Here is a 22,775-nt window from a genome sequence, read left to right as displayed (position 1 = left end):
CATTTAATCATTATTATAAAATACATTTAAAAACTAAACAAAAGCTTAGAAGATCAAAAATTTACTTTCGTCAAGCTTCCTTTAATCATTCCTTCAATATTCAATGATCAACATTTTCAACAATCATATACTTTTATTTAAGAAACTTGGAAATTAGAAATTAGCGAAGAGCAAAGGGAGAAATTGATATGTCAATTTTAAACTTAAGCTAAGTATTTTTTTAAGCTAAGTATAAACGGAAAAGGCGAACGCTGGTGTATTGCAGAAGAAGAAGAAGAAAGTTTTTAACTCGAATCAACCGGATTAATTTAGGGATGGCCACGTGCACGGTCCTTCAGGATGATGCACGACTCTTGCGTCGTGCTCTTGCATCGACGTGTACGATGTACACGAAAGCACAGTGAGAGAGAGAGAGAGAGAGAGAGAGAGAGAGAGAGAGAGAGAGATCGTTCCCCTAGAAGGGGGAGGGGGTGGATGTCTGGCACGGTTAAACTTAAATCACAGCCGGCGTGGTGAACTCGCGGATGAAACACTCGAGGTCGCGGTATGTTAAAAGGCACATCTCTCTCGTTGCCGGTCTGCTAGAACGAAATCCGGATGGTACGGCATGTGTAACCACAGGTTTTAGTCCCCCCCCCCTCCCCTGAGAAACCACTTAGGGTCTCTAAACTTTCCCCCTCCGGCCGAAACATCCCTCAAAGAAATGCATCTCTCTCTCTCTCTCTCTCTCTCTTTTTACTTCTTCTCATGAATAAATTTCCAAACTATTTTAATTTTTATTTATAATAATTTATATATTAATATCTAATTAGCTAAATATAATATAACTAAACGATAATACAAACGAGCAAATAGGTATGAAAGCACAAAATTGTTGTGATTCAAGCACAAAATTAAGATATAGAATAATTAAGAAAAACTCGAAAAATGATTTTGTGCAACATATTAGAAGCATCAAGATAAATAATCAGCTCACTTTTGTAATATATAAAAATTGTTCGAAATTTTGAATGTTTTTAAAGCCGTCAGTAAAACAAAAAATTCAAAATTAATAAAAAATTAAACAATTAATTATAGTAAAAAGAATATTTTAAGTAATGTTTTAAGTAATTTAAGATTCGACAAGATATTTTCAGCTTTGACTCACTGCTTTCTCAGTATGACGAACTTTTGTGTCACGCGGATAAAGAAATCCGGTCGACCTTCGTGAACCTGGGAGAAGGCACATTTATCTTGGCGTCATTATTAGTATCTAAAATTAATGATCGAGACGCGTTGGCTTAACGTTCAATGTACTCGTCGCGCATTATCAATTCAGCGAGACTTAATGTCAAATTATTGTCAAAAATGGGCAAAAAAAAAGAGAACATGTTGAAGATGCAAGAGGAGAAGCGCATCGCAAGTAATGAGCTGCGTGCGATATCAACCTCGGTCGTGAACTTAAGCTTGCATAAGAACTAAAATTAATTGTGGACGACACCGAGGAGGTATTTAAAAAAAAAAAAAAAATTTATGTCTTAATCAAGCTGTTTATCTTCTACACGACATGCAAACGTGATGATGTTGTAACGCTTCAATCGTTCTAAGAATATCGTGATCTTAATTTCGTAATCAGATTATAAGAACAACATTTCTTGATGGAACAATATTTATACTATGATTTATTGGATATCTTGTAATCATTATCTCAAAAACAGCTATATATCCAATGAACTACTTGAGCTTGTTTTCATTGCTCCAAGATTACACGTACAGTGTTGTACAATTTTACATCAATTAGAGTTAAAAGTTACAACTTTCACTGAAAGATTACTAGATTACTAGATTTTTAGATTAAATTTTTATTATGTGTAATATTCTATATTCAAACCGAATATACTGACCATGCCATATACCGAGAACATTCATATCTATGTAGTAATATCATAATTGTATATTCTCAAGACGTACTCGAAACATTCACATATTTCATTTATCATGTCACATATTAAAAAGCGTGATTTAATTTTCCTAGAAAAAAAAACTTGCTCTTTCCATTTCGTTTTCCATCGAACGATATGAATTTAGGCATATAATTATTTAATTAGATTAAACTTGTATGCTTTAACAGCTGAAAATATGGAAAAATTATCGTAAACTGATGCGCTTACGCGTCTCTTAGATACAGTCCTATCGTTAATTCTGTATCACGCATAGACACAATTAGATTAGGCTTACATGTTCGTACAGCCTAGGTCATGGTCATATCAATGCCTACTTCGATAGTCGTCGGCGGAGTGACGTCGTGTGGAAACAGGTGCCAGATCGATCACGAATGACGACGTAAAGATATGTAAAGGATGATGGCTCTTTCGTGACTACCGCGAAATCCGAAATCGTAGACGATAAAGAGCTCGAAACGACGATGAGATCGCTTCCAAGAAATAAAAGAATGCACATCTTGATAATTACTAAATCATCGATTTCAAGAAGATAGCAAGTATATTCTCCCGAAAAATATTTTCGTAAAATAATAATTAAATTTGAAATCAAAATAAAATATTTGATATTTTCATCTAAATCAAAACAACGAATCAAAAGAAATAATTTGTAAAATCATTGCAGAGAAAAAAAGATATTTGAAATAATTACTTTTTTCCTTCTAATGAAAATATATTATCGAGTATACTACTAATATGCAATTATAACTTAAATTAGTAAGTATTCGCAAAAAATATTATAAAACATATATGATCGATTGTAGGATGTTGGAAAAGAGTTCATTGGTATTTATTAGTTAATCTGCTCCCGCCAGACCAACAAAACACAATAAAACCGTGAATTCATATCATGCGAATTCTCGTTTACAAAGTCAACATGTCAGTGGTCAGCAGCCAGTGACCCATAAAAACGATAAATCTTCAGACTCCCCCGATAGCGATAGAAATTCGTAAGATATCGCACCACCTATCCTATCGATCAATATTCATTTAACAGCACTCATAAATATATGAAGGTTAAAAAAGTCGCTCAAGAAAAATCGCTTCCAGAGAGATGTTGGACTAAGTAAGGGGAAACTGAAACACGATACTGGAGTGGTCTGTTGGAACGGCCCTAATTTAGTACCGTGAACGAATTAGTCACAACTATGTGATTATCCGTGCCACCCGTGACCGAGTCGATCTCGCCTTTATACTAAATTTTTCACGATTAGCGGAGCATCGAATCCTTTTCTTCGTTATTTATGACTACTGTAATACGATCATCACAAGAGCTTGAATTACCGCCAACTCATCATTCCCAAAGAAATAGGACCTAACTGCCCGGAATCGTATAAATTGTTAGAAAATCCAACAGAGTCGAGTTTGGCATGAGCAGAATATCGGTATATATCGGTATAGTCAATATTCCAGTGTGATATAAACGGTAAAAAAGAAAAAAAAACGAAAAAAAAAACGAAAAAATCCACAAAAAAATAATAATATAAAAACAAAAATCTTTCTTTAGTCAATCGTATAAATTTTTAGAAAGAGCGGATTTGAATGCGACACAATGTGCATCAAACGTGGAATTCGAGATGAGTTCGAAGAAGCGTGCGTGTACATATGCAACACGCCCACCGCTCACACTTGACAATATCCACATCGCTGTATATCGATGCACTCTGGGATACCACCTCATGTCGTTTAGCGCCGGCGCTCATTTCTCCTTGGTACGGTCACAGATGCACGCGACGAAGGATCATCGCATCAAAGGACACCGACCACTTCAGACAACGCACGATAGGCATGCCGATGTCTACGACCAGAAAAGTCTCTGGATCCTCAAAGACCTCCTCGGATGAAAGTTGCTTACAGATCGGTCACTTACAACTCTCCATGCCCATGTAACTCTGCACTTTGCGGTTTCGTATTTCAAACGTTTTGAAAATTGATTGAAGAATGTGTTGGAATTGAAGAAAAATATTTTAGCTAATAGAGTTCGAGTTTCTCCAACAACATTTATATAATCATAAAATTTATTTCATTTACAGCCAGAGACAAATAGAAATTAATAAATTTTGCAAGTGCAATAATTAGTAAGTATCAAATGTTTTCAAAGCTATCTACTTTCTCTAAAAAGAGAGTTTCAAACAATCGAAACTGTTATACTACAAAATAAAAGATAAAGATCCGAATATATTATCACAAAAAGCGCTGAACTGCTCGTGAAAAGATTACAAAATATATTCAGCCGAAAATAAATTAATAAATTAATAAATTACAAAGAATGTTTCTCGTCAACTTCCACGAATCAAATAAAATAGCCGATACATGTTCATATTATCGCACAATGATACCCGACCAATCCTCATAATTTTATTGCCAGAGACACGAACCTTGCGATTTGATAATCTAAATCGTGAGAATACGTGATGATCGTTATAAATATCGATGTGACAAATTTCAAAAGCCGTACAAGCAAATTTATTATCAGACGGTTTAATAAGGATCTCTCAATAATTTTTTCCAGTTAGCGTGAAAAGAATGAGATTATTAATATATAGGTTTACGATAAAATTATACAATCTGCCTACTATTGATCAATTTTTATTAATCCCTTCAATGTTGGATCTTGAATAGTCGCATTAGTAATATTTTTTTAAATTTATTCGCAAGAAAGAGAAACTCCTTAATTTCAAAATTATGACAAAATAGAATTATTCTTTTCATAAATATGCATTTTATCCAAGGAAAGTTTTTTAATAAATAATCTTCTTTTATATCTATTCGCAAAGATATTAAAAGAATTAAAAAGACATTAAAAGGATTTTTCTAATTTAATTCTATTTTTTTTTTAATTATATCTAATCCTACTTAATAATAAAAAGTAAATATTATTATGCATTCATTTAATTATTATGAGGAATGTTTTACTTACTTGCAGTTAAACTTGCCGCGGCGCTGAGCTGCGTTGGTGCTGTTGCCGGATTAACAGTTTGTCGTCTCGATGGTGTACCATATTGAGTCGTTAGGGGATCCGTCGTAGGCGATGCATAAGCCCAACTGGCGTCTACGGCGGTGACAGCAACGGTGCCCGTGGTATTCTGCTGAGAGGATGAATATGGCGGACTGTAGCCGCGAAAACTCGATCGAGCGCCAAAAGGTTGCGAAAATGCTGGTAAAGACTGATGGGATACGGTGCCTGAAGATTTGCTGCTGCCATAATCCTCAGAAATAGATAGTCCGGTACTCAGACCTGTAACTGTCCAGACGACCAAGATGTATGATATGTATTATAAGAGCAAAGGAATTCCAAAAACTAATTCTCCTTTTAACCAAAGCTTTTTCCATTAATTTAAGGACTACCTTTTCTTATCAAAAATACCATATGGAACTTGAAATTTATTGCATTTTTCCAATTTTTGACATTCCATATCTTTCAGGTTTCTCTTTGAATTAAAATTTTATTCAGCTCTACCTTAAACTATAGTTTAATTATTTAATATAAATCGCTTTATTGAAATTATTGAAATTTTAATTATTTAGCTACTTTACAAGTCACTAATTGATAATATTTTATTTTATTAAATAATTTTTTAGAAAATATTATTTTTTTTCATAGAAAAACATTAAATCAACAATTAGGCTGTAAAATAGAAATTTTTTGTCTTTGATGTGTCTTTAGAAATTCGTTTTTAAAGAAAAGAATTCCTAAGAATTCCTAAGAATTACTCGATGACTCATCCAAGGATTAAATGTAAATCTGTAAGCATCAAATATGCGTTTAATACGACAAATATTTTTCTAAATAAGCGTTACTGAATTAATCTTTTACGGTTCTCACACAATTCTCATACAATAAATCGTGATCATTGACTTTTTTGAATAATGTTATATTACAAAATAATATAACATTCGACAAGTATAATTTGAAAAATACAAAAAATAAAATAATAATATTTATAAGAAAAATAAAAGAATTTATACAAAACTTACATTTTATTTTATTTTTATATTAATTTTATTTTATATTAATACTAATGCAATTATATTACCTAAATAATTCTGTGTATTACGATTGTTATACGATTGTTTAATAATAATTTCGCAGCACATGGCATTTTTCGGATAGATGTTTCGAAATACATCTGGATATAATCTTAGTTAGCAAACAAGTTTTAGGTTGTTATTTCGTATATTGTATAACAAACTTGTTAAATGTATTAATTAATTAAAAAAATAGAAAAAAAATTCAAAATCTCTAATAAGATATCTGGAAGCTTGAAAATATCACTTTTTTTAGCTAAACAAATTTGTTTGACAAATTTCTCATACAGTAATAAATAGTTGAATATCGTTTTTTATCACTTATTTTATTACTAATATAATCATAATAAAAACAATTTATTCAGCGATGTATCTTGTAGCACAACCGCAAAAGGTTCCCTGCTTCATATACTTATAGCTTCCCTGTTGATACATACCTTGAGCATTCCAAAGTTGAGGTGGCGATGCTAGTTCCGTAGGACTAGTCGTCATATAGGGAAGAGCATAAGTTCCTCCAGTTCCAGATGCAGTAGCCATCGCACTCACACCAGTCATTGGTCGATATAACGATGAACTGTAACAGCAGAATTTATGGCATAAAATATAGAAGAAATGACGATGTCTTCTTATCTTAATCCGAAACGTGTCGTTTTGGCAATATCGATAGAGTAAAAGAAGAAGTTTATTTAATTTGTTTACAGGCATTGCTGCCCGCAAAAAAGAAAAACGTGACATGATTGGACGCATATATAACATATTTGTATTGTTATTTTACCTGAAAAGATTTATTATAAAATCTTGGAAATATTCATATTCCATATATTTTACATGTGATTATATTGCGATATTAATGATAAAATATTAATTCGTAAAAATAATCAAATTATAGTTATAAATATTTTTTTTCATTCGAGAAAAAATTAAATATATGTTTAATTATTAAATGCAACGTGTCTCAATCGCGTGACTCGTTTGCCTCATATTTCGCGCACAGATTACGTTTCGCGAATAAATACGCCCCTACCCATGGGATTTATAGATCACGAGGCGACGTCTATCACATAAATCGGTCATTCGAATCATTCATTTGATCGACACTCTAAAAGATCATTATTATTTTTATTGCAAATTGTCTACGTGGAGCAAGACATATTTACATTAATTGCGAATTTGTAATCATCAAAATTGTCTAATTTCAATCCAAAAATAAAAAAGAGATTTTATTAAAAAGAGGTGAATAATAATATTTATCGTTTCTGCAAATGATTTCGAAGAGTATACTTAATCATCGTATAATTATTACGGAAGCATTATTATGGAAAAGATCACTGTTCCGTATCGGAAACAACGAAAAGTTATTGTCACCGACAACGGAAGCCGTGGGTTCAACTAAAATGCGGGCACGTGCCCAAAGAACGGAAAGGCACCCCTTCGCTCTCCCTTCGCGTCCCCTGCTGCGGATGACCCTCATCATATGAAACTCTGAAACGACATGGCTACTCCATTACCATCACTATTACCACGAGTTGTTTATACCTGGTTTCACTTGACAGCCACTCGAGCGCAGTAGAATCTACCTGACCCTGAACGAAATAGCATAACGAGCTTCCAAAGTGTATGACACAGCGAGCAAATTATGTGGCTCCAGTTAAATGAGTTTTTCGAAGCGACATTTGTCGACGAAGAATGCTGATGAAGACCTTCCAGACATCTCTAAGAAATTTCTTTCTTCGAAATTGGAAATTTCACGTGAACAGCGTGAAAATCCAAGAAGGTGACGTGTACAAAATTCCTACTGACGCTAATTTATCATTCGACCATAAACTATAAATTATATTATATTGTACGTAAACATTTAAACATTAACAAGAAATCCTTTTCATTTGTAAAACGTTTGTAAAACTCACATTTTATAACACGATAATTTAAATTTGCTTTTATCCACACTATGATTATCTATCAAACATATTTACATATCAAATCGTTATCGATTGTAATTTAATCGGTTTATAAGTAAATAATCTCAGGAAGATACATTTCTCATACATTTCTCTGCAGTCTTTTTATTAATTATGCGCGTTTAATTATGCGCGAAAAGTCCTGCCCTCGCTGGTGCATTCGACATGCCACGCGCGCATCGCGCACGTGTACTTTATCTGCACCGCGCATTAACGTGTCCCAAACAAGGTAAAGAAGTGGTCGGCGTAAAACAAACGACCGCGCCGCTGTACGCTCGCAGTGATGTCAATACGGATGCAACCTTGGACGGTCGCGCGGTGGTCCGGGCACGTTTCTGCATACCGGTACGTGTCCGGAGACACCTTTGCGGCCGCTCTCGCGACGATGTCGACGATTCCCGAGGTGTTCCTCACGTGGTATCCTCCAAACTTCACCGCCGCTCGACAAAGAGAGAGAGAGATGGAAACGTCGATAAGCGCGTGCAATTTTGTCGAAAGTTAAACACGATAAAAGATCCGCGAAGCATTGAATATTACAGCATTAAACGTTACAGGATACCTCTACCTCTAGGTAGAGGGAGGATACGGAAATATGTAATACGCAAGAAATTAGTGGTAGAATAAGTAGATTTGATATTAATAATGTTAACAATATAAATTTAAATCGCAAAAAGTAGGGAAAGTTTTAGGAAAGTGCACATATTTAAATATATTTGGAGAATAGAATGCTTCTAACGGTAGGACCCGTACTTAATTTAATTTTTACAATACAAGTTCAAATTTGCCGAAAACTCATATGAACTTATGAATATTCCGTATAACATGGCATATATGTTATTATCACGTGAGTAGTTTAGACGAAAAACTGCGACTCGCGTGCAAATATGCTTGTCCAGCATATTATTCCCGATCGCTGGTAGAGTTGTGACGAATACGAAATTTGCAGGCTAACGATGAACTCGACACCTGACGTAGTCTGACCCTTCAGGAAATCTGCTTAGACGATTTATATTTACATAACGTTAAGGTAGGTTATGACGACACGAACCGGTCAACTGGTATCGACGAAATGAAAATATTTTCAAAGAGGCAAAAGAAGAGAAGAAATAATTATAGATGAGGAAAGAAAGACAACAAAATAATTTTACAAGTTACACCTACATATATTGTTCCTGTAATGAATGCTTTTCGGAGCATTTCCTAAAATTTTCAGATTTCGAACTAACTGACTGATATCGAAGAATTAACTATGTGAAAAAATATAAATATAAACTTGTATGCATTTTCGATCGCAGGTAGGAGTTACGCGATGTGCCCGCGAACGCGTGTGCATTTTACATCAGCCAATGTAAATACCAGTGAATGAGAGCCGTCTAACGGTTTCGATTGTCTTAGGATATGTCGTACGTCTGACACGAGCATAGCGGGCACGAGGATGTGTTTTAAGTGCATCGGCTAAGTGCGACGGAACGTCCGATGCATCAGGTACGAATGCATCAGGAGCAGGCCCATTCCCCCCCGTGAAACTGATTGCATCCTGAATAGCTGTGTACCAGGTGCAATCGGGTACTTTGTAAACCATTAATACGAGAGGAAACGCGTATTAGAGGCGCACGCGCTGCGTGCAATTGCACACCCGGTGCAACGATGCAACGATGCAACGATGCGACGATGCGCACGATCCATCCTGCTAATGCGTTTCGCAATGTAAACGAGCGATGGTGGCGAACGTGTGTATTAGATGAAAGGAACTTTCCTTTGACAAACTATAAATAAAAGGTTATAAAAATAGCGAGAAAAAATACACTAATGCGTTCTATTCAATAAATATTGATCAAGACCTAAATCAATAAAATTACAATTCTGGATTTTAGAAAAAAATCTCAAATAAAAAATTTCAGGTAAAAAAGAATTGTTTTAAATATTTATGTAATCTCAATTGAATATAATATTATAATGCTATATTATTATTATTATTATTAATATTATTTGAAACAATTAATGTAATATAAGATAAAAATCCTAGATGCTAAAAAAGATAAATGTAGTAAATAGTTCTATTTGTTCGTCCTATCGGGAGAGCATTTCCTATGATCTATAGTTTACCCTTGACAAATGAGGGCCCGACATTCAATGACGTAACATTAATCCCTAACAGGAATCGAGAGCGATTTTATATTCTCGATGCGCGAATGTATGCGTGCACGCATATTCTATGCGTGCGTAACGACTGCACGAGAAGCTCAATAGCAGATCTCGAGTTTCTTCTAAGAACCTCCGCCCCGCACTTTTAATTACTGCCGCCACCGCCGCCGCCACATCCCGTAATCTCGATCTCAAACTCTCTCCCAAGTACAACAATCGTGATGATTAATTAAATAATTCGTAAGGTCAATGAAATCAGTCAAAGAGAGAGAGAGAGAGAGAGAGAGAGAGAGAGAGAAATTCACTCGTTTTCGCAAGAAATAAAACAAATGTGAAGTGAAATAACATCGGTTAATGATGTCACAAGTTTATTGCTATTCGAGTATTAAAGATAATATAAATTTTCATGAAAATTGTTTAACTTGTCATCTCAGTTTTGGGAACTTCAGGTCAGCTCATCAGAATTGTAGTTCGTGACAAGTTTATTTAATAAACAAAAGATAAGCGACAGATATAATACGCGTACTATTTGCTACTGGAGAAAGACGAGGATTCCTCACGGTTGACGAGGAGTGCGAATTTCGCGAAATCCAATATAGCGAGTTTAATGTCAACGAGGTTATAGCCCTGCTGCCGTAGGACTATCTGAATCCACTGAGCTGATAAGACGCTTCTCACGATGGCTCACGAAAGAAGGCGGGGTAAACGTAAAGATGAGTATGATAAGTTTACTGATCAAATATAATAAATAGAGAATTAAATACATGAAAAATCTATTTGTATAGGACACTGAAACAAAGATTGGTAGAAAGTCCTAAAATTCTTCCTAATATAAGAAATTCCTATATATAGAAATTCCTATATATAGAAGTTGATGATTTATGACGAAACTATGTTTCAAAATAGCTAAATAGCTAAAACTCAAATAAAAGCTTCTTTTATAATTTCTCAATTCTTATTCGTAAACATCATAGTCTAAGAATTTTAAAATCTCTCTCTCTCTCTCTCTCTCTCTCTCTCTCTCTCTCTCTCTCTCTCTCTCTCTTTATTTAAAATCAATTAAAGAATAAAATTGTATTATCTATTTGCATCCTTGAAACTTAACTATAAAATTATTAATTTGCTTCAATATCCGAATTCAATGTTATTTTCCTTATTTTTCTTTCAACTTTTACTATTAAAAAATAATAATGCAATTTATAAGAAATATTTTAACATAGCAAAAAGTCTGTGCTATTTCAAGAATCCTGTAACACGGTAGATATCTCATACGACGAAAGATAAGAAGGGCACCATTTCTTATTTGTTTAGTCGCATCGAGACTGGTTGATATCACCGCTGATCTTTTTATACGGTCAGGGTTGACAGAATGGAATTCTAAATCGCGTTAGTGATTTAGTGAATTTACGTAAATTTAGAGATACAATGCACGTATGCACGTATTATAAATAGAGAATTACATTAAAAAAAAAAAAAAAAAAAAAAAAAAAACATGACTTTTCAAATATAGAAGATGTACATTCAGAATATAAAGATCTACTTTAATACAATCTGTTTTAACATCTTTATATTTAATTGTGATTTGAATACCATGTTAAAAATTAACAATATCTAAATTAATAATTATATATAAATGTAAAAAAAGTGAATATAAGTATTGATAAGAGAAGAATCATATAATATATTAAAATCTTAGGTATATAAATATCAGCGTATTAAGTATCAATTAAAACTGAAATTATAAAAGATTTTGTCCATGTTGCATTTATTTGATTGTTGTCGTGTCAATTATTCATTCATCACTTATTTTAATTTTATTTTTACTTAACAGTATAAAACCAAATAAACTTGTTCAGGTTTTCGAACAAAGTGCATTTGATCAAAGAATGAATGCAGAGAAAAACAATATGTAGTCAAAATAGTCAACCAAATGCGGGTATATCGATGTTTACGATTACTAACAGACAAAATAAATAATAGGTTATAAGGTGATAAAAAAGAAGATTTTGTAATAAAAAATAATAATAAAATAGTAAAAAGTAATATTTTGAAATATATAAATTTACGCATTTTGAAAATTAATATTTTAAAATATTTATCTCTACTCACGTAATTAAATAAAACGTCATTAAATATATAAATTGTATCAAGTGAATAAAAGATAAGTTCTTGATATGAAATACTAATAAATTAAGCACACGTGTGTGTGTGTGTGTGTGTGTGTGTGTGTGTGTGTGTGTGTGTGTGTGTGTGTGTGTGTGTGTGTGTGTGTGTGTGTGTGTGATTATTTATTTTTACAGTACATTTTTATAGTACAATACATATAGTACAGTACATATAATTTTATATATATATTGGTTCCCATATATAATCTCTAAATATTATCTCTCTTTAAGATCTGCGTAACGTAAATGTATGCGACTTTTATCAAAATTTAACTAACTGTATATTACGATGAAAATAAATAGCATATCAAGAAGATATAGAAATACTAAATATGAAGCAAATCAATGATGAAATATACTATTAATATAAATCAAATATTTTATTAAAACTTACTGCATCGTAGTTTGTGTAACAGATTAATACGCTTCGATATTTTTTCCTCTTCTTCCCTTCGCGCTCGCTTTCGCTTTATCATCAAGCAATAAAAAAAGGCAAAGAAAAAAATTGATGCCGTGAAGAAAAAAAAGAAAGAAGCCAGAGAACCGTCCCGTATCTGTCACCGGACAGACAAGAACTGAGCGCAATATAATCTAACAGAGTGCATGAAACGTCGAGCTAAACGGAGTTGGAGGACCTCGAAGGTGGTCAGGATTTCCCCCTCTGCGGTTCCTTCCCCACTCGGAGAGACCCTTCTGCGGTGACGGACAATTATCCCCACTTATTATTTTCTCCATGTTTCCCCTTCTACCGAGGTATTACGAACGCGATCACATTTCGTAGCGGAACCTCAACTTCCCCAACTAAGAGATCCCCTCCATCTCGTTGTCGACCACTCAAGACGCCTCACTGACGTTCCTCACCGATTAGGCATCGTGACGAATTCTCTTTTTTGTCCTGTCTCAAGGGACAACTGTGGCGACGTCGTACACAAGCGTAGACACAGTGGCGTCACATTTTTTGTTTATAAGCTTTCTTCTTTCTTTTCCCTTGTTTTCTCTTTATAGTTATGAATATCTTAATAGTTATGAAATATCTATTTTAAACAAGAATTAAATATATTAGTTAGTTTTTATATATTTTAATTAGAGCGCTTTACTACATATTTAATAAATTTTAATATCCCGTGCTTTGTGCAATCAATTTTCCATCTAATTTCCTCTAATTTAGATTCCAATTAACATACAAATTTAAATAGAAAGATTTGGCTGTTTATATATCAAGATTCGGACTATCCATCGTATTATTCCAATTTAGATAACGAAATATTAATTATGTGGACAATTCACAGATAGATGTAATATGTATATATATATTTAAAATCGTAGAATAAACGTTACAACCAGATATAAATAATTATCTCGAATGACAAATTAATGCTTGTCGAGATGTCCCATAAAGCGGAATCTATCACGTGCCACTTCCGCCGGCATGTTCACATCGAAAGACTACCGCACGTGGACAGAGGTAAAAGGAAAACAAATGCTAAAATCGTCTTTAGGTGTAGAGACAGCTGCGTATTACACGCGTATTGCACGCGTCTTGTAATACCTTCCATATGATGTGTATGTGTAATAATTTTAAATGAAAAAAATTGTACAAATTATAACATTGCATAAGATATATAACTTTCTCTAAAATTTCTAGTTTTAATTGTACGATTTAAAAAAAAAATAAAAAATGTTACATTTATCGCAATCATTAAAATATAGATACGAATTATATTAATATAATAATAAGAACGCTGAGAATTCATATCAGAAAAGAAGAGTAGAAGGGTGAAACGATATGAGTTTCTTCTGGTACTAAAGGTTTCGTTCTGTATGATTCGTAGAAGGCGGTGTGGATATATTTATGAACTGTAAACTTCTCTCTAATGATTCACAAACTTTGCACCATTATAATTGATGAACGCGATTTATTAATTCTCGGTTTTCTTTCTTCGCTGCTTTATAACTGTATTAATTGTTAAGAATTATAAATTTCAAAAACTAATTATTTTGTTTACATAATCTATATAGGTCAATAAATTCAAAGTATGCATAAACATGTTTATAGATTTTTAAATTATTCAATTCACACGCATAGAATATTCTGTGTAATTAATTCTCAAGATGAAAAAAAAGAGTAAGTGAGAGAAGTGAAGGAAGCTCAAAGAGAAAGAAAAAGAAGAAAGAAAAGAGAGAGAGAGAGAGAGAGAGAGAGAAGTGAAATTATAATTATAGTTTCATCATTACAATGATATGTTATATATTATATTATTTATATCTATTTATTTATTATATTATTAATTTAATCTACTAATAAGATTGTTACTAACGCTATTATATTAGACAATGACAAAAACGATTACGATAATCAAAATTAATTTTACTTGATATCAATAAAACCAACTCTTTTGTGTGTGTGTGTGTGTGTGTGTGTGTGTGTGTGTGTGTGTGTGTGAGATCATTAATAATAAATAATTTTTATAAAACGTTGAAGATTGAAAAATAAATTTATATAATTATCAAACGATTGCATAACGGAACGAACGAAATTTCTCTGCATTTTCGCAATCTCTCAAATCAGTCAAAAAAGTAGCAAACAAGAAAAAGAAATAATGAAAAATGGATCGTGATCTGCACTCGAACTTTAGCTATCAAATTTGAAAGGTCATGGCCCGTGCACGTGTACAGTGCGTGAGTGAGTTATGAAATACGAAAGACTTAAATATGAACATGCGACTCTCTTTTCTTCATCTTTCTTGCCGTCTCTCGTTCTATATTTCTTCTTCTCGATTACATCCGATGTGATGAAGTGAGCGTAGTGATCCGACTGTTCTTTTTTTCGTGGAATTACGAGGTAAGAATTAATGAGAATCTATCAGTCGGTTGCATCGATCGGTCAATAAAATTTCATCAAATGCAGATCCGATGCATCAGATAAAATCAGCTTATGGACAAAATCACGAATAAAATAAATTGCAGTCTTGTATCGAGTCGAGAAAAATTATTAATCGCCATTACTATTACTGATATATTTCTCAAAAACACTTTTTCCTTTTCCGCGAATTGTTATTGAACCGTGATTCGCGTTTGCCAAAGGTGCGATTCTTTCTTTACGCATTACCATTTATTGTCACGTAATAAAGATAAATCCGACAGTTACCGAGTGCACGAATGCGCGCGCCAATCAAATGAATCAACGTAGAACTTTGGATATGACGCATAACGTCTTCGACGTGAACTATGCGATGCGAGCAATCTGTCTCGTTCCCTTCCCAGAATCAAAGAGTGACAAACAATGCGATCTGTGGATCATTTCGATTGGTGAACGAACTCTTATCGTCGACAAATATCGGACATAAAGAGAAAAGTGAAAGTTGCGTGAAATCCAAATAAAATGATCCCTCATTTATTATTTAACTCAACCGTCGTTGGCACTCTATGTTATTTAAGATATTGACATTTTATCCTTTAACTATTTTGTATTAATTATTATTATAAAAAAAATATAGTGTTCTTTTTAAAGAATGTTAAAATGTAAATTAAGATACAATTTAAAAAATACTTGTAAACAATATAAGATATATATGCTGCAAATTAAAATATTGTACCAAAAAATATAGCTCAAAAAGTTTTATATCAACGAATGTAGAAGAGAGAGAAACTGTTAAAACTGAAATAAAGTGATGTTGAGAAATTCTCAAGAAAGAAAACTGTATTGAGAAGATTACGGTGGAAGCGTGTTGAAAAATGACCATTTTAGGATCTCCTTATTTAGGAGTACCTAAATTCAAGGGCTCGTGCCGAGATAAGTCAACAAACACGACGGTGAAGGTGGGGACAATCTTCGCTTTCATATGGCTGTTAGCATAGGGTCGGGCAGTCTTGCCGACGGTTCGCGCTTTGTTTCGGGTTGTATATTAAGTATCGCCTACGTACACAGACCTGCGCGAAGCGGAATAGTTCTTAAAGCTCACGAGTAAATATTTTTGCACACGGTAAAGAACTATACATTTTCATGGATGCAACAATCTGTGCATGTGCTTGCGGGATAGTGTTTGATCGTACCGCACTTCTGATAAAACTTGTTTTTCAAGATAAAAAAATGTTTAGATCGTGAATACCGAGTATTAGAACAATCAAACACACAGTCAAAATGACATTTCAAATTCGGGAAACGCGCTATTAATGCGTTCTATCGCGTTATTTTACTCAGGGAAATCGCGGCTGTCAGTCCGTCAAAACCAAACCGAAAGCTATTTTTGTTAATTATTTAAATATTAAAAAAATTAAAAAATAATTAAAGAAATAAACGTTTTTTTAAATATCCGTCAAATTGACGGATGTAGTAAAACTAAATATATGTTTAACGCTAATCGTTCTAGTCTTAAGAATTAATTATTCATTAGTGCTAAGAATTATTTCTTAGTGCAACGAATTCTCTCTCTCTCTCTCTCTCTCTCTCTCTCTCTCTCTCTCTCTCTCTCTCTCTCTCTCTCTCTCTCTCTCTTTCTGTATCGTGATTTTAAAGTCTGAAATATGAAAACATCGAGATTATTCACATCCGCAAAGCAAATTATTATTTGCTATTATTTGCATAAATAAAAGTTAAAATATATATTATAATTTTGCAAAATTATTAAACATACATGTTTATTTTTAACGCGAGCTAAAATGACGTAAACATTATGTTGTATCTAATGTCTTGGCAATTAAATAAATTCTAAATAAATGATAAACTTGGAATGAGAAACAATTTTCGATGAGGTAACCGCAAATTTCGTAGAAAAATATCGCGAACTGTGTCAATGAACGATTTCATACATATAACGATAAAATATTACACGTATCGTTATCGATCTTTTTGAAAATAATTTTCTAGTATTTTCTTCTATTAAAATACCAATACACGTTTTTCTGCTCCACTTAAAGAGACACGTTGAAAATATTTCGCATTCAACGCTGGCTTATTCACCAATTTATTTCTACTCGCGATATAAAAAAAACTTTCGCTTCTTCATTTCTTAAAACTTGCCGAGGGTTAAGGGACGAAGGAGTCAGAAAAACATTTTGTCACTAACCAGATAGTTTTAGATTTAATTGACACCTGGTACATTCACGCGTCACGCAATGATAACGATAACGATCGCCACTAACCTGGAGAGAGGGCCGCTAGGTGAGTGCGGCGCGGAGGGGCCTTGATCGTGTTGATCCTGATGATGATGGGGGGTACCTGCGGCGTGGTGTGTATAAATCGTGTCGATGTACAGCTGATCGGATACACGCTCGGCATCCTGCAGTCCGTGATTGGTCTGCACCGACGGTGGCTGCATAGCCGTAAGATGCGTGAAAGATTGCAATCTACCCTGATCAGTGGGACTATAACCGGCTTCCTGAGTCTGACGATGCGGCGACGAGAGACCCTGATCGTCGTGCGGACTGTGGCTAGAAGTCGAGGAGCCACCAACGGTCCTCATCGACGGAGAACCATCCCCGGTCGGAGGAACTCCACCAGCGCGAATCGAATGTTGCAGATAAGACCCCTCGGACAATACATCCTCCAAGTGATGTGACGTGTGATGATGGTGATTGCTGCCGCCATTACTAGATGTGGCGTTCGACGAGGTGAGATTCGGGAATAGCACACCTAAATAATCACCTCGTGCACCTCTCATGGCTGCGCTGATGCTGCTCACCCCTCGATCTTCGTCAGTTTCTTGATGATGTTGCTGCGGATCCTCCAGATGACGGTGCGCGGACGATAAAGTGGTATGCTGATGTACCTCAGCTAAGTGATGATGATGCTGTTGTTGTTGATGATGATGGTGATCCGTCGTGGTCGGTGAGAGCGTCTCAGTACCGTAACGATGCATCGTGGAATGAGGCATGTGACTGCCGACGCGGCGTCCCTCCGATGCGATGGAGGCCTCTGCCGGGTGCCGGTTATCCCCTCCCTCGGGAACCGGGACCTCTCTCGCCCCGAGCTGAACGTACTGTTGCGTTTGTTGGTGATGGTGCTGCGACGGTTGCGGCTGCTGTTGTTGATGATGGTGGTGCGCGTCATGCCGCTGTTGGTGGTGCGATTGGTGGGGCGGCTGTGAAACCTGTTGCTGCTGCTGCTGCTGCTCCTCCCTCATATCGCCGCCCCCAAAGCTAAGGGTTAAAGAGAAGTAGAAAATATTTTTTTATTATGCGCGGCGGTTCAGTAATTAATCTATTTAATTTAATCTGTTTAAACTATTTTTATTGTGACTCGATCAATAAATTTGTTAACGATATAATTTCATTCTCATATGTAATCTCAAGAAATCTTTTCTAAATATTCTCGAAATAGTTTCAATAACATTGGATTCGTAATAATAAATATCATTCGAGAATAGATTTAGAAATATATATATATATATAAAAGAAAATGAAATCCCACACAAACCATAAAAACATAATTTGATCCTATCTCTACAGGGATGATAATTATAATGAATAAAAAATTCTGCGATTAAATTATATCATTTTGGCATTTTGTAAGATATTTATTTTGATATTTAATCGGGATATTTGTTCCGATTTACTCACCTCTCGTGGATTATATGTGTCGGATGATAATCAAGCTCATGAAGGGTGTAAGTAGCGTTGGGATCCTCATTAGTATGATCGTCGGTAGCGACGGCGGCGACGGCGGCGACCGCAATAGCAACTGCTTCAGCACCAGTTGACTCGACCATGGCGCCATTTTCCATTTCCGGCTGTCCCGCCTCCAGCACGCCCACACCGCTCTCTTCCTCTCCGACCTCTTCGGTCGCCACAAATGCCAGCTGTTGCTGGTGTTGCTGCTCCTGCTCCTGCTGCTGGCCGACTTCGTGCCCGATGACGTCCTCGCTCTTTATCGCCGTTACCGCCACTGCTTTCCCCTCCTCTTGCTTAACGATCGCTTCCCTAGTAGACTGTGACGTTGATTCCGTGGCTCCGACATATCCGATCAAGACTATATAACCGTCAAGCGAAACACTAACTATCACACCCGCTTATAAACATATAAAAATCTTAATTAAGAATTAAGACTTGAGTGCAAAGATTTATATTACTATTACTATTTTGAATAGCACGTAAATGGAGATGGACAACTAAACCTGTAACAACGGAAGATTAATAATATTTTTAACTTTAAATTTACATTATAAAAGACAATAAAAGTCAATAATTTCCATTATTATTTATTTTTATCTTGGATCTATATAATATTATGTCAGCATTTCTCATTTCTTTAAATTATACATAAAATTGTATCATGCATAAACGTAAACAATTAAAAGTATAGAATATTAATATTTCGCATTTATATAATTATCGCGAAAATTTCAGAGTCAGTCTTATTAAAATATATTTGAAAATATCGTACCATTGAAGATGAAGACCGTACCATTATCATTTTATATCATCTTAATGTTTTTTTATCCTCATTTGTTTTTCAATGCGTGGTACTTATATGACAATCAAGATTTCAACAATGTATAGCGTAAATTTATATAATATCGATTATATAAATTTATATAATTAATGTAAAAGCGCTTAATAAAAAAGCGCTTAACTGACCAGTTAAAGTGGATGGTATTTGGTTTCGGTTGCAAGTCTGTTCTACTTTTACAACCGAGTTAACCACAATCGCGTAATCAGGCTATAAAAACCGCAAGAATGTTGAAATCGATCGAGATTCGACAGAGGCGTAGGGCACACCGTGTGATGACACCAAGAAACTGTTGCTAGCCAGTGCGTTACAAAAATAACCACGTGCTCTTATCTACGCGTCGTTAGTGGTGGCACACGCATTCACGCATTCACGCACTCACGCACTCACGCACTCACGCACTCACGCACTCACGCACGGATGGACACTGCGTGCATATATGAAAAAGTAAGAACGAACGAGTGATAGAAAGAGAAGGAGAATTGAGGCTAATAAGAGCAAAGAAAACGAGAAGAACGGTTTCGCGCGAACTATTCTCTCTCTTGGGACGATAAAAATATTAATTTTAATTGTCGAAGATTATATATCATGTTAGAATAAGTATATATGTAGTAATCCTAATCTTTGATTTTATTTATTTATTTATTTATTTAAATTCGACGATGTGTGCCGGACTTGTTCGGTTAGTCTTTGTATATCTTGATTAATCGAAATGAAATATGGCATACTGCACGTACGCTCTTGCGTTTTTAATAGACCATTGTCTGACCTCGAACAAAATAATATGGGTCGATCGTGACGATTTGATGCGTAACTCGATTGTCCACGCGGCCGCTGAGTAATCGGCTTTATGAACGTGCGGCACACGAGAGAAAACTTCAGGAATGTCACGTGCGCTTCGTAAAACCGATCTGATCCTAGCTCATGACTCTACTCATCCAACAAAGTTCAAATATCATCGCACATCTAATTGATGGTGACTAATATTTATTTCTATATTGAGAGAGAAAGAGAGAGAGAGAGAGAGAGAGAGAGAGAGAGAGACAGAGAGAAAAACTTGTTTAAAATTACCCAAATTAAATTGCCGTATTATTCAACAAGCGTCCGATGCAACATGAAGATTTCTACAACTTTATTAAGCTGAACTTATTGTTTATTCCATCCAAATATAATTTCAAATATAATTCCATTCCAAATATAATTAAAAATAATTTTTAAATTGCAGCGTTGAAAAGTATCATTATAAAACGTTTTCTTGACATACTTCTCTTATTATGAGAAATATTAATAGTTACTAGTTTAAAAGTTAATTTAAATATTAATTTTTACATTTTAAAAAATTTTACATTATATATTTATGTTAATTCAAATGATAAAACATCTTTTGCTGCAAGGAATGCGTGTGATTCGATTTAATGACTTCATTCTTCATTCAAGCTACCGCAATATCATCCCTGAAGGCGGTATATCGAGCATTTAACATTGAGCCGACCTTATTGACATTACCTAATCGAATTGGAAAGGTCAGGCTTATTGGATTATCTGCCACTGTCGTTCAGTCCATCCTATTTAAAAACATATTTTTGCACGAAAGGTCCAAGTACAATTCGCCTTGACCAACCTCTGTAAAATAATGTAAATAAAATGTACGCATTTATACAGGATGATCTAATACCGATATTATCGGTGCCGATATTATCGTAAAAGATTAATATGTTATAGTCTTTGAATATTAAAAAAAAAATTAATAAATGATTATTTAATTAATGTAGCCTTTTAAAAACAAATTTCTAAAAATTGTTCCTCTAATTATGTAGAATTATATATAAAAACTTTTTAAAGAACTTTTTCCTAAGGAAGTAACCAAATTATTTCTTTAAAAAATAATTCAAAATTTTATTTTATTTAAATAATAGTACTTTTCACGCATTAATTAATAACAAATAAATGTTTTCTTTATCAATTAGCATTGATTTTATTTGAGAAAAATACCAAATAAAATATTGAATAATTACAAAACATAAAATAACCGTGAAGGTGTTATTTAAAGCAGAATTTTGAATAAATAATTTTTAAAGATCAATGGAAAGGAATTAGTCGCTCCATATTATCTACAATGAGGAGATGCAGAGCCGCGACCCCGATTAATCATTTAATGAAGAAAATATACGCGCCAAATATATACGGCTGAGAGAGAAGGACCTTTCTTCATTGCTGCAACAATAAAATAGTCAGTACCGACAAAGAAATGCATGCGATCAGCTTTGATTTAGTAGCACTTGATATTAACTAAATTTTCTTTATCTCCACCAATATACTCTTGTCTTACCTAAAATTTTATAATTAATATATTTCATATTATGAAAAAGATGTTCCATTTCTTTATATTAATATTCTTATTAACTAATATTATTTAATTTTGCATTTTGTTTCGCGTTTATTTTCAATGTTTTTATTATCCAGAATATCGATTGCAATGATACGCAAAGTATCCACGTATCCATATATGTTCCTTTAAAATTATGAATGACATGAGAGTCGATATACGTTTATTATCTCTTTCAAGATATATATACACATAAGAATTGATAGTACCATTTTCCCAAACGGTAGTCGAAAGTGACTTTTAGAGTCACTGGACGAGCGGAAGAGGTTTTGTACATCGAGGCCAAAGGTTGTGCTCTTATCTTTCAGACCCCCACAAAAACAGTCTCTGTTATCCGCAATATGAGCGAACATGATGCCATATATATATATATATATATATATATATATATATATCGATGCGATTTATGACGAGATTTTCAGAGATTGAATAACCCCTTTATCTCTATCTATTGAACCGTCATCTTCTTTCTCTTTTTACTCTCTTTCTCTCTTTGTCATTGAAACTCGTAATAGAAATTTGTAAGTAATTACGATAAATGATTTAAATAGATGATTTATTAAAATAAAAATTGATAAAGATATGTGGTACACACACACACACACACACACACACACACACACACACACACACACACACACACACACACACACACACACACACCAC

At 34.1% G+C, this 22,775-nt stretch overlaps 1 protein-coding gene across 6 annotated transcripts in view; it reads right to left on the bottom strand.

Annotated features, from left to right (window-relative positions):
* LOC105424297 (uncharacterized) overlaps positions 1-22,775 on the bottom strand; it is a 55,268-nt gene that overhangs the window by 7,056 nt on the left and 25,437 nt on the right. For 4 of the 6 annotated variants that reach the window (XM_089072065.1, XM_025217587.2, XM_089072066.1 and 1 more), the window contains 4 exons: positions 18,835-19,243; positions 17,419-18,414; positions 6,446-6,582; positions 4,900-5,223 (listed from right to left, as the gene is read on the bottom strand). In XM_089072065.1, the coding sequence (XP_088928191.1) occupies positions 4,900-5,223; positions 6,446-6,582; positions 17,419-18,414; positions 18,835-19,243 (1,866 nt within the window). Of the gene's footprint in view, positions 1-4,899; positions 5,224-6,445; positions 6,583-17,418; positions 18,415-18,834; positions 19,244-19,851; positions 20,005-22,775 lie in introns of those variants that run through there. The other 2 variants (XM_089072069.1, XM_089072067.1) reach the window with 2 other exon arrangements.

This window comes from Pogonomyrmex barbatus, unplaced genomic scaffold (genome assembly GCF_055798465.1).
Source record: "Pogonomyrmex barbatus isolate J1 unplaced genomic scaffold, ASM5579846v1 scaffold13, whole genome shotgun sequence".
NCBI lineage: Eukaryota > Metazoa > Arthropoda > Insecta > Hymenoptera > Formicidae > Pogonomyrmex > Pogonomyrmex barbatus.
Note: the sequence above shows the minus strand (reverse complement) of the source record. Positions and strands in the feature narration are given on the sequence as shown.